This window comes from Mastigoproctus giganteus, chromosome 3, assembly GCF_048544385.1.
Source record: "Mastigoproctus giganteus isolate SK-2022 chromosome 3, ASM4854438v1, whole genome shotgun sequence".
Lineage (NCBI taxonomy): Eukaryota > Metazoa > Arthropoda > Arachnida > Uropygi > Thelyphonidae > Mastigoproctus > Mastigoproctus giganteus.
This window is the reverse complement of record NC_143577.1, coordinates 201,996,540-202,015,494: the sequence shown is the minus strand read 5'-3', so window position 1 is coordinate 202,015,494 and position 18,955 is coordinate 201,996,540. Positions and strand designations below refer to the sequence as shown.

Sequence of the window (18,955 nt, the reverse complement as noted above, 5' to 3'; positions counted from 1 at the left end):
ATGCCCCCTCAGGTTTGTAAGCTGAGCAAGAGGAAGAATCCCATCAGCATTGAGCCTGCTCAATCCATTCGAGGCCTTATACACCTCAATCAGATTGCCTAGCAGGTGCCTAGTCTCAGATGTTGCAATTTACAGAACTTAAGCCTCTCTTCATAAGAGCACCCCTTTGTTCTCCTCACAAGTCTTGTTTCCCTTCCCTGTACTTGTTCTAGAAACTCTATATCCTTCCTAAAATGAGGCTTCCAGATCTCTATGCAGTACTCAGGTGTGCCCTTACCATCGCCTTATAGAAGGGAATAATCACCTCCTTATCCCTGCTCACAAAATTCCTGTATATCATTGACATGGCCTACTCTGGCAGGCTGTCTGCACTGCTCAAAAAACTTCATATCTGATTGCACAATTACCCCCAGGTCTCTTTCATTCTCCACTATTCTGAGTGTAACACCATCCAGTTGGACCATTTCTCTGGGATTACTGCTACCCATATACAGTACTTTGCATTTTTCAATGTTAAACTTCAGATGCCACTTCTCAGCTGATCTGCCCAACTTTTCCAGATCCTGTTGCAGCAGCATACTGTTATTACTGTTATGAACAACCCTGCCAACCTTTGTATCATCTGCAAACTTTGACTTTAAGCTTGATATACCTTCATCAATATCATTTATAAATATACAAAACAACAATGGGCCCAACACCGAACGCTGGGGGACCCACTAATAATGTTAGTCCATGAAGAGCAGTATCCATTGATTACCCTGTCTTCTCCCACTCACCATCCTTTTATTTATTGTAGCAACTTGCCCTTAATGCCATACTGCTTCAATTTGTGCAGTAGTCTCCATGTGCAACAGTATCAAAATCTTTCCTGAAATCCAAGTATATATCAAAATTATTTTTGCATCCAGTTCTTTTGTGACCATGTCATGGTATCCAATCAAATTGGTCAGACAAGGCTTCTCCTTAACAACCACATGCTGTGTCTGAATTATTACTGTCATCTTGTCAAGATGATTCTGTAATGCTTCTTTAACTAGTGCCTCCATTATTTTCCCTGGAACAGAAATCAAACTAACAGGTCTGTAATTATATCACAGATTGAGATGCAAAAGACAATTAATGGGAACAGAAGAAAATTACAGATAGCAAAATATTTTAAAATAATTTTTCTGATAATATCAATGATAGAACACATTTTATATTCCAGAATACTTAGATAACTGATACCTGTATTTGAAGAAAGCTGTATACTGAGCAACTTAACAGAATAAACATAAACTGACTTAATGGGATCATCTAACAATCTTGGTTTTGGAGGCTGAATGAAAACAGTCTGTAGTTGTACTGTCACGAGAATGAACTCAATCTCTTTAATAGGTGCAGTTTATTTTAGAAGAAACAACGTGATAGGGTGAGTAGGGCATTTTGATTTTTAGATTAATTTTAATTTTAAACAAAAGTATAATGAAATAATGTATACAGTAAATTGTGATCTCATTTCGATATTGGTCTATGATATAAATAATATCTCTATTCTCCCTCTTTTTCCCTAGTTCACCAAATCCTCCACTTCTTAAATAGACTGGATATGGCAGTTACCTTGAGTTCATTCTTGTGGCCTTAAAACTATATTTGGTTTTGTATTTTAAATATATTGATAGTAGAAATGACATTATAAAGGAGAGAGTATATGAAGTGTATGTGGAAAAAATTATTTAATTATAGAGCCTTCACTTGCAGGCTATTTGGTAATAAATATATATTTATAATCATTTATAATACAATTGTTTCTTTTTATGTATCTGTAATTTTTCCCTATTTGGGGAAAATTCCACTCTGCTCCAGATTCTATCTTTATAATTTTTAATTTTATATAAATATCTGTATTTGGTTTTGGGTGAATTAACAAAAATTTCAACCCTCCCCCCCCCAAAAAAAAAACTGCAATGTAATCAAAGAAAGGCTTAACAGAATGACAGACCTTTGAAGGGATTCGAGCAAGATTGTAGAGAGATGAAGTAACAAAGGGCGACAAGATTAGTGAATGGAATAAAGAGTTGCTGTTACGAAGAAAGGCTTAAGATTTGCGAATTAGTATTTGGTGACTAGGCACCTGCGAGGTGATCTGATTGAGGTGTATAAGGCCTCGAATGGTTTGAGCAATCTCAATGTTGATGGGAATTCTTCCTCTTGCCCAGGTTAATCGCGTGAGTGAACATAAATTCAAATTGAGGAAAGACAGTTGTAGAATAGATGTGCAGAAATTTGCCATTAGCCAGCATGTGGTTGATTGCTGGAACAAACTTCCATCTGTTGTAGAAGTTGATAGCTTAAATGGATCCAAGGCAGTACTAGACAAACGTTTGGAGCGAGTGGATGGGTGAAATGAGAAAGGGTTTTTTTTTTGGCTGATGCTGTATAAACTTGCTTTTTTGCATCATATGCCTCTGCTAATGCTAAAAGACTACATAAGAACAAAATTGAGCGATATTGAGAGAGAAACAAAATTAATTACAAAACAAAAATAATAATAAAATAAAATAAATACATACATGAGAGGATCTTAAATGAAAAAGAGCAGAAAGTTTGTAAACGAGTGTTGTCTGTATTACTGTAAATTGTAAACTGTGTTTAAATTAGAAATTAAAATACAGAATTTTTTAATTGTGTTCTTATGTGTGCATACCTCAACCATACATGAAATACGTTGCATAGTAGGTGGTAGATGACTTTCGTCAACCGGTGAAATACCACCACTTTGCTTATTGGAGGCTTGAAGTGGTGAAACCCATGTTTAGTCTCTAGAGCAAAGTTTCCGGCTCCTCCCTCCCTCCATACTTCTCCTTCAACCCATGCACGGTACCAAATACTATAGGTTTTAATACCTTTCATGCTTAGAGTTTTCATAAAAAAAAAAAATTCTTGCCAAAATAAGCCGGATAGCTTTTGCTACATTTGCAGAGAAGTGGTATTAAAATCGCAGCAGAAGCCACTGTCACAACTTGTGAGAAAAGCCTATAAACTCTATTTTGAATGTAATGTCGGAGATCATGATAAAGTATGGGCTCCAAAGGTTTCCTGCAGCTCATGTTTGAGGACATTAACAGGCTGGCTTAGAGGTAGTCATAAATCAATGCCTTTTGCTGTTCCAGTAATATAGTAGGAACCTCAAGACAACATAAACGATTGTTACTTTTTTGCATGACTTGGTTTTCTGGGAAATCTAAGTATACTTTCTGCTTTAAGGCAAAAAATATTTTGGGATATATCCATGAAACAGACATCTGCAAAACAATTAAAACTATAAACTTTTATACAAAACAGGAAAATTAGATTTTTAGATACTCTTGACTTACCGAAAATGAGTATGGGCAATCTGTGCATCCAGCAGCATTTGTACACTTAGAAATTGTAACTCACTCTTTTCTCATCTTAAAATCTGTTATAGACATTTCACTTTTAGTGGCTAGGGTTTTTCTCAGTAATGCTTTTCATAATAAGCCCATCTCATCAATATTATAAATGTTTTCTTTCTCGTAATTTCCTATAACTAAATCAAACGTTTAAAGGACACTGCTGCCGATTCATTTAGAATTAGCATTAGTAGAGGCATATGATGCAAGAAAGCAAGCTTATGCAGCATCAGCCAAAAAAAAAAAAAAAAAAAAAAAACCTTCCACTTCACCCCTCCGTTAGTTCGAAATACCTGTCCAGCTGAGCCTTAAATTTATTTATGCTATCAACTTCCACAACAAGGGTTGGAAGTCTGTTCCACCAACCAACTAACTACCTTCTAGCTAAAGGCAAATTTCTGCACATCTATCCTACATCTATCTTTCTTCAATTTGAATTTATGCCCTCTCAGGTGATTATTCTGAGCAAGAGGCAGAATCCCATCAGCGTTGAGCATGCTCAAACCATTTAAAGCTTTATACACCTTTATCAAATCACCTCACCAGTGCCTAATCTCCAGACACTTAATTTGCAAAACTTAAGCCTTTCTTCGTAAGAGCAACCCTTTGTTCCATTCACTAATTTTGTTGCCCTTCTCTGGACTCGTTCCAGCAGCTCTATATCCTTCTTGAAATGAGGCCTCCAGACCTGTATACAGTACTCAAGGTGTGGCCTGACCATTGTCTTATACAAGGGAATAATCACCTCCTTATCCCTGCTAGAAAAGTTCCTGTATATCATTGACAAGACACCATGAAGCTACTCTTGCAGCCCGTCTCAACTGCTCAGAGAACTTCATATCTGCCTGCACAATTACCTCAGGTCCTTTTCATTCTCTACCACTGTCAGTGTAGTACCACAGAATTGGTACGCTGCTCTGGGGTTGCTGTTTCCCATATGTAGTACTTTACATTTTTGTCAATGTTAAACTTCATTTGCCACCTCTCAGCCCATCTGCTCAACCTTTCCAGATCCTGTTGCAGCAGCATAGCTTCAGTAGTGTCCTTAACAACCCTGCCAACCTTTGTATCGTCTGCAGACTTGGACATTGAGCTTGATATACCATCATCAGTATTATTTATAAATACAGAAAACAATAATGGACCCAACACTGAACCCTGAGGGACTCCACTAATAACATTAGTCCATGATGAGCAGTGTCCATTGATTACCACTCTCTACCTTCTCCCCTTCAACCACCCCTTTATCCATAGCAACAATTTGCCTCCAATGCCACACTGCTCCAATTTCTGCAGCAGTATTCCATGTGCAACGGTATCAAAAGCCTTTCTAAGATCCAAGGATATAATATCAAAGTTATTCCCTGTATCCAGTTCTTTTGTGACTGCATCATAGTATCCTATCAAATTGATCAGGCAAGACTTCCCCTTAACAAAACTGCTGTGTCCGAGCTATAACTGAAGTCTTGTCTAAATGATCCTGGAGTGCTTCTTTAACCAGTGCCTCCATTAATTTTCCTGGAACAGAAGTTAAACTCACAGGTCTATAATTACTTGTGTCAGCCTTTGATCCTCCTTTGTGAATTGGGGGTCACATTTGCACATCTCCCGTCTATGGGTACCTCTCCTGAGTCCAAGGAAGCTCTCATAATTATGGCTAAGGGTTTGCTTACTTCCTTTACTGCCTCCTTTAATATAACTGGATAGATCCCATCCACCCCAGGTGCCTTTCTTGTGTTTATCTTCAACAATTTCTCCTCCACTTTACTCTCAGTTATTACAAGATTATCTAGCTTACTGCCAGAGTCGAATACACCTCTGGCATTCACCTCACTGAATAACTCCTCATGTGTGAATGTCGATGCAAAATATTCATTTAGTTTGTTAGCTACCTGAGCAGGATCATCAACAGTTGAACCATCGATATCAAGCAGACCAATCTGATTCATCCCCTTCCTTCTAGGGTTTACATAAGTAAAGAACTCTTTGCTGTTTTTCTTTGCATCCTTTGCCAAAGATTTCTCGTAATCTGCCTAACCTCCTTTGTAACTTGGTTACAGATCAACTTATATCTATCATAGGCGTCTGTGTCATGTGTTATTTTATATGTATTCCATGCATTTTTCTTCTCTGCCATATGTCTCATTAATTCATCTGACATCCATTTAGGCCTAAACCTTGAACAATATTTCTTAGTTGGTATGTAAAGCCTAGTAGCTTCCAAGATAAGTTCTTTGAATGCTTCCCATTTTGAATTTGCTGTTGGTAACATCATCATCAGTTGGTCCCACTGTATAGAATTTAAATACTGTCTCAGACCATCGTAGTTGCCTTTACAAAAGCAATAACCCTTTCCTTTACCCATGATGGTAGTTACCTCTTTGAGTAAATCCCACTTCAGCACACTGTGATCACTGCCACTTAGTGGTTCCTCTATCTGCAGATTCTTAATGCATGAAGAATCACTACTGATAATCAAATCAAGAGTATTACTCCCTCTAGTTGCCTCCCAAACATGCTGATGTAGAAAACAATCATCCAATAAATCCACAAAAGTCTTGCTAGTGTGTGAGTGACCAACCCGCAAATTCCAGTCAATATCTGGGAAATTAAAATCCTCCATTATAAGACTCTCTCTGATTTACTGGCCCACTCTATTTCCCTGTACTGTTTCTTATTATTCTCATCAGAGTCATTAGGCCTATAGCACACTCCTACTCTCAATTTTGATCTCTCAATGCTTATGTCACATCAAACTGACTTGACACTGCACTGTCCAGCGATGTCGACTGGCTTCACTTCCTTGGATTTTATGTGTTTCTTAAATAATAGCATAATTCCTACTCCCTTCCTATCCTATCTATCCTTTCTGTAGACGTGATTCCCCAAATTCCAGTTCTGCATTCCTTATATCTGTGTGACACCATGTCTCTGATATCCCAACAATATCCGCCTTTGATTCTTTGAGCAATACCTCAAATTCATCAAATTTATTTACCAAACTCCTAGCATTGGTGTACATGCAAGTATACATGCACCCGTTCTTTTTCTTAGCTACCCTAACACAACCCATGTGTTTACTTGTACCGCAATGACTCCCAGCAGTCTCTGAAATATCCTGCATCTTGTTTTCCAGGCTTCTGCTCATTCCAATAGAAGCAGTGCAAGAATCACTTTCACCTCTGCCAGTGGCTACTGTTAATCTATTAGTCCTTGTATCCCCCCCCCCAAGCTAGCAGTTTTCCGACCCACCTAACACTGCCTTGATAGCATCAGCAAATATTCTTGCACCCTTTCTATTTAAGTGTATCCCATCCCTGTAGAAGCAGTCCCTTCTGTTAACAAGTACAGACCAGGCTGAAAAAAATTCTACCCCTTGAGCCTTGCACAATCTTTCCAGGGCCGAATTGATCGACAAGGCTCTCATCATATACTCCCTCCTATTGTGTCTTGGCAAAATTGCAGACACTTCTGCAGAATATATCTCTTCTTCTTAAATATCTAGTTCATGTATACCGTGTCTGAATTTAAAGTTTTTCAGGTTATGAAGGTTTTAAGGCAACTGTGAGTGCCTTAAAACCTTCATAACCTCTTAATTTTCGATTAAAATCTAATGCTTTTTGACACAACATTGGATCAGACACTGGCTTGCCTAAACTTCACTTCTGTAGAAACCACAAATAAAGTGCACTCTTTAAGGCTCCATAATCGGGTTTCGAAATCATCTTTTTTCTGCTAGATCTTCCTTCACTATCAATAGTTGACACAAATTCTGATATAGCATTGGAATTTTTCTTCATGTCATAAATCGTTGAAGTCCCCACATTAAATTCTTTGGCGAGATTTCCTAAATTTTCACCTTTTATAACTCTAATTAATAATTTCCTTTGTTTTTTTGTTGTAATATTAAAAGCTATGCATTTTTTTTTTGTTGACATTTTACTGTAAAAAACGGAGAAAAATAATAAATTGCACAGTTTCGGGCCGATATTATTCTTAACGAATCTGGAGCTAAACTAAACATAATATGAAATGAAGAGAACAAAATGTCATGGAAAATTGGTTTCACGGAAACGAATGACTAAATGCTGTCACTCGTTGTTTCTGAGAAAACTAATTAGTCCTAATCAAACATTTCACCAGATATGACATAAAAAAACAGACAGAAATACTCTCCTAACATAATAAACACTTGTCTCAAATACTACCATTAATAAAAATAATAAAAAATCAACCTTTCAAATCATTCCAGATTACTGACTTCAGATTACCAACGTTCTACTGTATTTACAGATGTAAGCAAGGTTCATTTGCTAGTGCTTAATGTTCATTGAAATAAGCTTCTCCAAAACTACTCAACCACTAGGTATACCTCTTTGAAATTGGGAAAATTTTAAAATCCAGCACTTCTCAATCCCCAAGAGTGCCAGATTTTACTGTATCTTTATTTCTGAAAAGGCATTTGCCAAAATATCAGGAATCTCTTGATATTCTGACAATTTCATCTACATATAAAAAAAAAGATATATTACAGTTTGGGTAATTTATTAGAAAATTTATACATATAAATTTTTTATTTTATTACAATATTTTTTAAAGAATCTTAAATTTCTCAAGCCTCTGGATTGTACAATATTTTACAATTCCTACCCCTTTTTCTTTTCAGTGCTTCATGACTTTTTTTCGCAATTCAACAATACAAAAATATTTGTTAAAAAGAAGCCAAAAGGTAATATTTGAAAAAGAGTATAAATATACTTTATCATTTTAAAGTAAACTTGAAAATATACTTAATTTGAGCTCAATATTTTCTGCTTTAGATATATATATATTTTAACACATCAAAAATGTTTCTCTATCCATACTTAAAAATGTTATCCATTCCCTATTGCTTCTTAAAATTATAGAGCATCTTAAGATTAGGGCTATAAGCCTCAGGTTGCAAAATAGTTAACTGACATGCAAGTTAGTGCAAATGCATAATTTTAATCTTAATTACTTGCACACCATCAGGCATCTCAAATTGTGGAATCATAGTTCGCAACTGGGTTGTCATCATTGCAACACCAGGGTATGCCCACCCACAGATCAGGAGCCAACAAGCTCCGAAACTGTGTCATCTGGATGGTGGTATTCACCAAGAATAAGTAACAGTAGTCTTCTCCATTGGTGAATCATTATGTATTCAAGGCAGTGCAATATCATGGTAACTCCTTGTGAAAGTATTGACAATATGAAATATACTTAAATGATGCCAATTCTTAGTTACTTAGTAGTTGGCTGCATGCAGAAATGATACGTTTGCACTAGCTTGCATGCCATTACTCTTCTTTATTTGGGGGGTTCTGTAGGTGTGTTATCCATGCCAGATTAAAAGAAAAAAAAAAAAAGAGAGAGAGAGACTACAGTCATTTAATTATGATACATTGAGATTTTGGACAAGTCCAAAATCTCAATTATTGACAATATGAAATATACTTTTGGACAAGTCCAAAATCCCAATCAGTGTTGCTTCAGTGTGACAACACACAACCTCATTGCATTCATGTAACACTGCCAAGAATGTTGTCCCTGAGATTTGCAGTCCTACGTCCTTCCCAGAACTTAGCTTGACTTTTATTACTCTGTTCACAAAGCTTAAAGAACAGCTCATGATAACAAATGCTTATCCAATTAAGAGTTAAAGCAGCTGTGAAAGGATGATTGGCCTTTGGCTGAAAGAATTTTAATTGAATAGCATACAAAAATCTTAAGTAATGGATGAAATGTATCAAGTTAAAGTGAGACGTGTAGAAAAATGACACAAAAATAGAGACAACTTTATAAGTACATTATTTACTCTTTGATTTTTCCCATTTGAAGGGAAATGTTATGTTCTTACTGCATAACATTTCCTTTCAAATTTTATGCAGTAAGGGCTGTCAATATTCACTCCACCCTCTTATCAAAAGTTTATTGATCTATAAGTAAATGATGTCAAAATTACTGTGTAGGGTAGATGCTCTCGAAGAAATTAATGAGGGGCCCGTCAAGCTCTCAGCTGCCCAACCCAACAGCAGAGCTCACTCCCGTGCAGCAGGCAACACAGAAGCAATCTCCAAGGCAAAATGCACTGGTCACACAGGAACTAGTTATTGTTGCCGACTCTATTGTGAGGGAGACGGGGACTATATATTGTGCAAAAAGAATAGGTGGAACAGGACCAGGATATGTCTGCCAGGAGCAAAAGTAGATGATGTTGTTGGGCAGAAAAGGTGATATTGTTGTATACATTGGCACTAATGACCTTAAGAGTAATTAAATCTGCAGATTTAATTACAAGTACAGGTCAATTTTGAAAAAAGTCATAAGCTAGGGTTGAATTTCAAAGTGTCTGCAATTCTGCCCAGACACAATAGGAGGGAGTATATAATGAGAGCCTTGTCAGTCAATTCAGCCATGGAGAGATTGTGCAAGGCTCGTGGGGTAGAATTTTTTTCAGTGTGGTCTGTGCTTGTTAACTGGAGAGACTGCTTCTACAGGAATGGGGATGCACTTTAAATAGATAGGATGCAAGAATATTTGCTGATACTGTCGAGGCAGTGTTAGGTGGGTCAGAAAACTGCTAGCTTGTGGGGGGGGGGGTACACATACTAAAAGATTAACAGTGGGCAGAGGCGAAAGTGGTTCTTGCACTGCTATTGGAATGAGCAGCAACCTGGAAAGCAGGTTGCTGGGGATTTCCAGGACTGCTGGAAATAGTGAAACAAGTAAATACATGGGCTGTGTTAGAGTAACTAAGAGTAGGAACAGGTGCATGTACACTAATGGTAGAAGTATAGTTAATAAATTTGATGAGTTTGAAGTGCCGGTCAAGACACCAAAGCGGATATTGTTGGGACATCAGAGACGTGGTGTCACACAGATATGACCAGAGCAGAAATGGAATTTGGGGAGTACAATGTGTATAGAAAGAATAGACAGGATAGGAAGTAAGGAAGGAAGGAAGGGAGGGAGTGTTATGCTGTTAGTTAAGGAACACACAAAATCTAAAGAAGTGCATCCAGTTGACATTGGTCGAAAATGTAATGTTGAGACAGTGTGGTGTGACATAAGCACTGGGAAAGGGAAAATGAGAGTAAGTGTGTGCTATAGGCCTAATGAATCTGATGAGTACAATGAGCAATTGTGCAGAGAAAGGGTGAGCCAGTAAAACAGAATCTCTTATAATGGGGGATTTTAACTTTCCAGATATTGACTGCAACTCGCACACTAGCAAGAATTTTGTGAATGACCATTTTCTACTGCAACATGTTCAAGAGGCAACCAGAGGGAGTAATACTCTTTATCTGATTATCATCAGTGATTAAGAATTTGCAGAAAAATGAACCACTGGGTGACAGTGATTACATGTGCTGATGTGGGATTTAATGAAAGATGTAACTTCCTGTAATTATCTAGAAAATTTGGGCAAACGGACTGAGAAGTGACAACTGAAGTTTAACATATAGAATTTAAATACTGTCTCAGACCACCGTAGTCGTCTTTACGAAAGCAAAAACCCTTCCCTTTACTCCTGATAGTAGTTACATCTTTGAGTAAATCCCACTTCAGCACACTGTGATCACTGCCACCTAGTGGTTCATTTATCTGCAGATTCTTAATGCATGAAGAATCACTGCTGATAATCAGATCAAGAGTATTACTCCCTCTAGTTGCAGGCGCCTCCGTAGCCAGGTGGGAAGGAGCAGCAGTGCGTAGCACACGCTTCTTGATTAGACTGGGGTTCGAGCCCGTCACCACCAAATACGGACGATGCGGAAAGGTTAGGGAATGACCACCGCATATTCCAGGAGCAATATAGCCTTAGTTGCTAATGCTCCTAAAAACCAAACAACAACAACAACCCTCTGGTTGCCTCCCGAACATGCTGATGTAGAAAACAATCATCCAATAAATCCACAAAAGCCTTGCTAGTGTGTGAGTGACCAACCCACAAATTCCAATCAATATCTGGGAAATTAAAATCCCCCATTATAAGACTCTCTGATTTGCTGGCCCACTCTATTTCCCCTGTACAGTTTCTTATTATACTCACCAGTCATTAGGCCTACTCTCAATTTTGATCTCCTACACACTCCTACTCTCAATTTTGATCTCCCACACACTCCTACTCTCGATTTTGATTTCTCAATGCTTATGTCACACCAAACTGACTTGACACTGCACTGTCCAGCGATGTTGACTGGCTTCACTTCCTTCGATTTTGTGTTTCTTAACTAATAGCATAACCCCTCCTCCCTTCCTATCCTTTTTGTACACATTGTACACCCCCAATTACAGTTCTGCATTCCTTATATCTGTGTGACACCACGTCTCTGATATCCCAACAATATCTGCCTTTGATGTTTCGAGCAATACCTCAGATTCATCAAATTTATTTACCAAAACTCCTAGCGTTGGTGTACATGCAAGTATACATGCACCTGTTCCTATTCTTACCTACCCTAACACAATCCATGTGTTTATTTGTACCGCAATGACTCCCATCAGACTGAAATAGCCTACATCTTGTTTTCCAGGTTGCTGCTCATTCCAATAGAAGCAGTGCAAGAATCACTTTCACCTCTGCCAGTGGCTACTGTTAATCTATTTGTTCTTGTATCCCCCCCCAAGCTAGCAGTTTTCCGACCCACCTAACACTGCCTCGATAGCATCAGAAAATATTCTTGCACCCTTTCTATTTAAGTGTATCCCATCCCTGTAAAAGCAGTCTCTCCTGTTAACAAGTACAAACAAGGCTGAAAAAATTCTACCCTTTGAGCCTTGCACAATCTTTCCAGGGCCGTTGATTGACAAGGTTCTCATCATGTACTCCCTCCTATCGTGTCTGGGCAGAATTGCAGACACTTTCAACAGTGACCTGTACTTGTTAAGTAATTCTGCCAATCTCCTACTCTTAATATTTATTAGTGCCAACGTGTACAACAATATCACCTTTTGTGCCCTTAAAAGATGATATCCGCTCTGTCATCAACCTTTGCCCCTGGCAGACATACCCTGGTCCTGTTTCACCTATCCTTTTTACATAGCATGTTCTCCGTTTCCCTGACAATAGTCACCAACAACTATTAATTCCTGCGGGACCAGTGCATTCTGCCTTGGGGGTTGCCGCTGTGTTGCATGATGATCCAGTGCGAGCTCTGGCGTTGATGTGGGCAGCTGAGAGCTTGATGGGCCCCTCAATTTAGATTTTTCGAGGGCATCCACCCTGTCCTTCAAGCTCTCATATAGGCCCATAACAATGCTGAGTTGTCTTAATTACTCAATTCAATCCTTTGAGCTACCTTTGTGAATAGAAGTTGCTTTTGCACATCTACAATCTATAAGGACTTCCCCTGAATCAGAGGTGCCACCATAATTATGGTTTCCCCCCCCATCCTGCAATGGGTAATGGTACCAGGTGCATAGAGTGGTTGTTATGTCCAGTTACTACTGTTAGTGAAGGAACTCTTCGACTATCCTACACGTGTTCAGGATCACGGCTTTCTGGAGTTCCATGTAAGTGCTCAGTGCTAGGCTCTTATGGAGGCTCTTTAGCACCATGCTAGTGGTTGACACGGTGATTGGGATCATAATTACTTATTCCATGTGCCACATTTATTTGACTTTCCGTCTTAGATCTGTGTACTTCCTGATGTTTTCTGGAGGTTGCTGGTGTTGGGCACCTCTGTGTCAATCAAGTAGATAGCCCTTGTCGATGAGGATTGTGTTTGTTCTGTTGTGCGGGATCGTCTTGTCTTATTATGACTATTATGACACAGCATCAGTGTAGTTTGCGAGTTGAGGTCTAGTGAACGCCTGAGGTTCGTATTATGGTACACTTTCTTTGATCAACTGGTATATTTTCGCTTGTTTCTGATTATCCTGGCGACCTGGCCAAGTCTGGGAGTGTACTCTGTCTGGGTGATCACTCTGCATTCCGCAGTGATGTGCTAGATTGTTTCTTGGGGCAGATAGCATCATCAACATGTATCATCTGTCATTCCAGGGTCCTTGGTGATGCATTTCTTGTCCTGGTGTTGATTTCCAGGAGATCTTGTATGGTGATTATGATTTCTTCGGGGAGAGCTTCCCACTTGAGAGCTATGCATTGGAAGTCATCATATCTATGTAGTCTTGATGGTCATTGTGGGGTTTCTTTGTTGAGGTTGATGTTATGTGCTGCTTGTTTATCTTCCTTATGACTTGGTAGATTGGTGCTGTGTTTTCCTGGAAGTAATCCCTCAGGTTCTTAATTGCCTTCTGTTGTTAAATGAAGTCTCTCAAACCACTTCCTCCTTTCTGGACTATGGTCAGTCTCTCAATGGCTGAGTTTTGGTGGTTTTGGCAGTCCTTCATCATCATTATCCTGTTCGGTCTCAATCTCCAGCTCAGTATTCGTCCAATCTGTGATCCTGAAGGAGTATGTTAGTACTGGGACTACATATGTGTTTATGACTCTCACCATGTTCCTGCCATCCAGCTTTCATTTTAGCAGGCTTCTCAGTCTTTGATGGTATTTCTGTGAGGTGGGCCTTGATCTTCTTGTGTTCTAGCTGTTGAGCCTGCATCATCCCCAGATATTCTTATGTCTCTCTCTCTCTGTTATGGATTCAGCCTCCTCGCCAGTCTTCTGCTGGTAGTTTTGGTCATCTGAATTTCCCTGATGAAATCCATGGGTCTTGCATTTGTCTAGGACAAATTGCATTCTGATATCAGTGCTAAACTCTTTGGTGATCTGTAGTAGCTGTTGGAGTTGATTCTCGGTTGTGTCATCCACGTACATCAGGTGTAAGAAGCTGTACAGGTTCTACCTCCCTTCTTTTAGGGTATATCTATACTTCTCTTGCTGAGTGCTAGGCCATGGACGGTCCCAAGCCCGGCTGCGAAAGGAGGAGGGTGGTCATCCTGCCGAAATGACCAGAACCAGGAAACCGGGGAAACTAGGCAAGAAACCACATGAAATTCGGAACAAGCTCTTACAACAATGTTACCGCATCCAGGGTAGCCGATGCGCCAGCACTGGGGACCCAGGGTGCTGGTGTGAAGTGGACCACTGGCCACAGAACAAGCTCTTATAACAATGTTACCACATCCGGGGTAGCCGATGCGCCAGCACTGGGGACCCAGGGTGCTGGTGTGAAGTGGATCACTGGCCACAGCAATAAACTTACTACGCCGAAAAGGACAATTAACATTGGCGAATGGAATGTTCGAACGGGACACCACGTTGGACAAAAGGAAATCATTGCCCAAGAACTACTTAGGTGCAAGATATCAATCGCGGCATTATCCGAATTAAGGCTCACCGGGTTTGGAACGATGATCATCCAACCAGCAGCACCTAACGAAGCGGTTATACTATTCTACTCTGGTGGTGAGAAACGAGAAGCAGGAGTGGGCTTTATGGTTGACGCTCAGGCCACCAGTAGTGTGATCGCTTTCCAACCAATATCGGACCGCCTGGCAGTCCTTACTGTCAAGGGCACCATCAAGACCCATATTATCTCCGCCTATGCGCCAACTGAGACTAGCCTGGACCCGACCAAGAATGACTTCTACAACCAGCTCCAACATACGCTGGATTCAATTCCGCAGACAGAAGTGATCATCCTAGCAGGGGACCTTAATGCCCACGTTGGCGTGGACAGATCTGGTTGGGAAACAACAATGGGCAAGTTTGGCCATGGGAAGATCAATGACAATGGACTACGTTTGTTGTCCTTTGCCGCATCTAACAACATGATCATTGGAAACAGCCATTTCCAGCACCCTCAAAAACATCAACTTACATGGCGAAATCCATCTGGCAAGGACTCAGCAATCCTGGACTACATTTTGATCAATGCCAAATTTCACTCATCACTCATGGACGTTCGTGCCATGAGGGGACCTGATTGCGGATCTGATCACTACCTCATCCGGGCTAAGGTACAGCTCAAATTACGGCATGCAAAAAGATCATCTCGGTCAGCCAAGCTGGACTGGAGGCAGCTAATGAATGCTGCCAACAAACAGGCATATCAGATCGCCCTATCCAACCGCTTCGAGATGCTGGCCGTGCCCGAGGATATAAATGAAGAAGAAAAGCAGATCTCTGATGCCATCCTGGAATGTGCCAAGCCCCTATGTCCACCTGCCCGACGTCGAACGCAACCATGGATATCAGACGAGTGCCTCGACCTCGTGGACAAACGGAAACAGGCAAAGTTGGTCGACTTTGAACGGTACCGGCAGCTAAACCGAGAAGTCCGACAAAGAATGACAGCAGAAAGAGAAGCATACTGGAACCAAGTGGCAGACGATCTTGAAGTGGCGGCATCCAAGAACGAGTACCGCACTCTCTACCGCACCCTCAGATGTCTGAGTGGAAAGACCAAATTGACTAGTGACAACATCGAGAATGCTGATGGGACCTTCGTGCGATCACCATCCGAACGCCTGCAACGGTGGAGTGAATTCTTCAAAGCTTTGTATAATCACGACCCACCTCAGGGACCGCCAGCAACAGCACTCTCGATCGACCCCCCTGAGGTCTCCATGGTCAATGTTGAGCCTACAGTAGAAGAAGTGAAAGCAGCCATACAATCCCTGAAGAATGGCAGGGCACCAGGAGTGGACCAAGTCACCACAGAAGCGATCAAAGCCGGGGGAGATGTACTGCTTCGCCGACTACACTCACTCCTCAAAACCATCTGGTGCACTGAACAAATTCCGCTAACATGGAGGAAAGCCATTATCGTACCGATCCACAAGAAAGGTGATAACCGGGACTGCAAGAACTACCATGGCATCAGCCTCCTTTCCATCATCGGAAAGGTCTTTATGAAGATCATCCAGTCAAGACTGCAAAAACATCGCGAGCAAACCAGTCGAGAAGAACAGGCAGGATTTAGACCCGGGCGAGGATGCTGTGATCAAATCTTTGCCATTCGTCAGCTGATGGAGGAGAGGATCCGGTGTGGACAGTGAACCGTCATTGTTTTCATTGACTTTAAGTCTGCTTTCGACTGTGTCCACCGGCCTGCCTTATGGAATTACTAGAGGTTGAACATGTACCTCGAAAAGTCATCACACTCCTCCAAACTGCATACAACGGTTTAACCAGCCAGGTGCGCATCCAGAACGATTTATCTGAGGAATTTACCATCCAAACTGGAGTCCGCCAAGGGGATGTAGCCTCCCCGTTGCTTTTCAACATCGTGGTCAACGCCATTATGAGGCAAGCATTCAGAAACAGACAGGGCATACAATATGACAAGGATCACTATGTGACTGACCTGATGTTTGCTGATGATAGTGCTATCCTTGCCGGTAACGACGCTGAAGCCACGGACATCTTCTACGACATTGCCCGGCCATACGGTTTGAAGATCAATGCTGGTAAGACAAAGGCCCTGACAACAGATGGGTCGCAAGCCACCATATATCTCGAAGGCATCCAGATCGAGCAAGTGCAGGACTTTAAATACCTTGGGTCGCTGGTCCAGGAGAAGAAAGTTGCATCCACCATGGAAATCCACAGCAGAATTGGACAGGCGGCCACTGCATTCGCCTCGCTCAAATGGTGTCTGTGGAAGAGGACCAACATTTCCACAAAGACTAAAATCCGACTCTTTCGGACTTTGATCCTGCCCATTCTTCTTTACGAATCGGAAACATGGATTTGTCTCAAGTTAGATTTGAACAAACTTGAGGTATTCCAAATGCGATGCCTGCGGCAGATCTTGGGCATCCCTCTTCGCGACCGCATCACTAATGATACCATCCGCGCCAGATGCCAACAGCAACCAACCATTGCCGACCAAATCCAGAAGCGAAGGCTTAGATGGTTTGGCCACGTATGTAGAATGGGCATGAACAGAATACCATCCACACTCCTTTGGAGACAACGACCCACCCAATGGAGCATCCAACGGACCGCGCCTAGGAAAACGTGGGCCAAGCAAGTGGAAAATGACTTGAAGAGCCGACGTCTCGACCTTAACCAGGCCAGGACTGACGCCATGGATCGTAAGGTATGGAAGAACATCACAGAGCAAGTCCGAAACCCTGCGGCACCTACAGCAGCATACTGGTTGCGTGGCCAACCGCCTCCCCCAGCTGCCAGCTAAGGACCAAAGAAGAAGAAAGAAGAGTGCTAGGCAGAAAACTACAGTGGATTCAGGGCAATTTCCACCAGAAGAGGAATCTTCTCTCTAGAAGATTCCTCTTCTGGTGGCAATTGGTCTGGTCATGATGTTCTTGACCTCGATGGCGATCCTCTATTTTGTCATGGTTACTTCTAGGAAGTGTATCATTGCCAGGTTGACTTCATAGATCTTCATTGTCTCTATCGGCCAGCTATGGGACATGGAATCAAAGGCCCTCTGGTAGTCAATGTAGGCCATGTACAGGTTGCAATGTTTCTTGTAGACTTGCTCCATAACTGCCGTGTCAATGGTCAATTGCTAACTTGCATCCTTTGCTCATCTACTTCCATCCCTTCTGCTGCTTGGCCATGATGTTCTGGCTCTCCAAGTGGTCTGATATCTTCTTCGTTGTAGAGCTGGTCTAGATCTTTACATTGTTGGGAGGTAGGTGATTGGTCTTTGCATTGCTGGATTTGTGGTGTCTTTGTCTTTAGCCTTCAGATAAGTGATTCCTTGAGTTGGAGACTCTGGGATTGTGTGTCACAGTGCTTTGTTATGGCAAGGCATGAACATGAAGGTTAGTTGTGGGACTTCCTGATGGGCTGTTTCATTTCTTCCTCTTGAATCTCCCACTCTGTCATATGTCCTTTGTTTTCTTCTGTTCTAGGTCTATCCAGGGGGCATGGCCTTTATGGCTAACTTCACTGCTCCACAGGTTTTCCCCAGAACTCATTGAGTGCCCTGCTTCTCCTCTTGGCCCTCTCCCAATATTGGCAAAGTCTCTTACTGAGTGCAAGGAGTTTTTGCTTGAGGGTGTCGAAGTATTTTTCAATCCTCTGATTATAGGTCTCGTGGTTGCTGTGAGTGTTGTCTCTGTTTGAGGATGGTCTTCCTTTTCTGATCAGCCTCTTACTTCTGTTACCCCATTGATACTGAGTCAGTTGGCCTATCTTCAGTCTTAGCTTTTCTATCTTTGCTGTAGCTTTCTTTCCCAGGCTAGTGGTTCCTTGTCTTTGCATTTTGTTTTCTGTCGATCTCAGGTTTCTCTTCCATTCATCGTGGTGGCTACTACAGCGACACAGTAAATGGCTCTACAGATGGTATCTAGTGTTACTTTGTTGTTGTTGAGGTAATCTGGTATTATTCACCAATTGAGGTGGTCTGTGACTTTCCACAGGATTCTGTTGGATCTTTGTTTCAGTATGTTGTGCGTCTTTGTGGGGTCAATTCCCTCAAATCCTGCTTGGTCCTGCTTCTTCTAGAGCCACCTCATTTTTTTATTAGGTAATGGTTTCAGCCTTCACTCAAACATAGCCCTTCAACCAAGGCTCAAAGTATAAAAATTTGGGAACATCTGCTTTAAAGAAGAATTTCCTGACTGATAGG

General features: G+C 41.1%; 1 protein-coding gene across 2 annotated transcripts in view; it reads left to right on the top strand.

Annotated features, from left to right (window-relative positions):
• mRpS5 (mitochondrial ribosomal protein S5) overlaps window positions 1-18,955 on the top strand; it is a 144,198-nt gene that overhangs the window by 104,447 nt on the left and 20,796 nt on the right. Inside the window, exon 9 of one of the 2 annotated variants that reach the window (XM_090369580.1) lies at window positions 8,083-8,145. The exons of the other annotated variant lie outside the window; for it this stretch is intronic. Coding sequence (XP_090225706.1) covers window positions 8,083-8,145 — 63 coding nt within the window. The remainder of the gene's footprint in view (window positions 1-8,082; window positions 8,146-18,955) is intronic. 2 annotated transcript variants of the gene reach the window in all.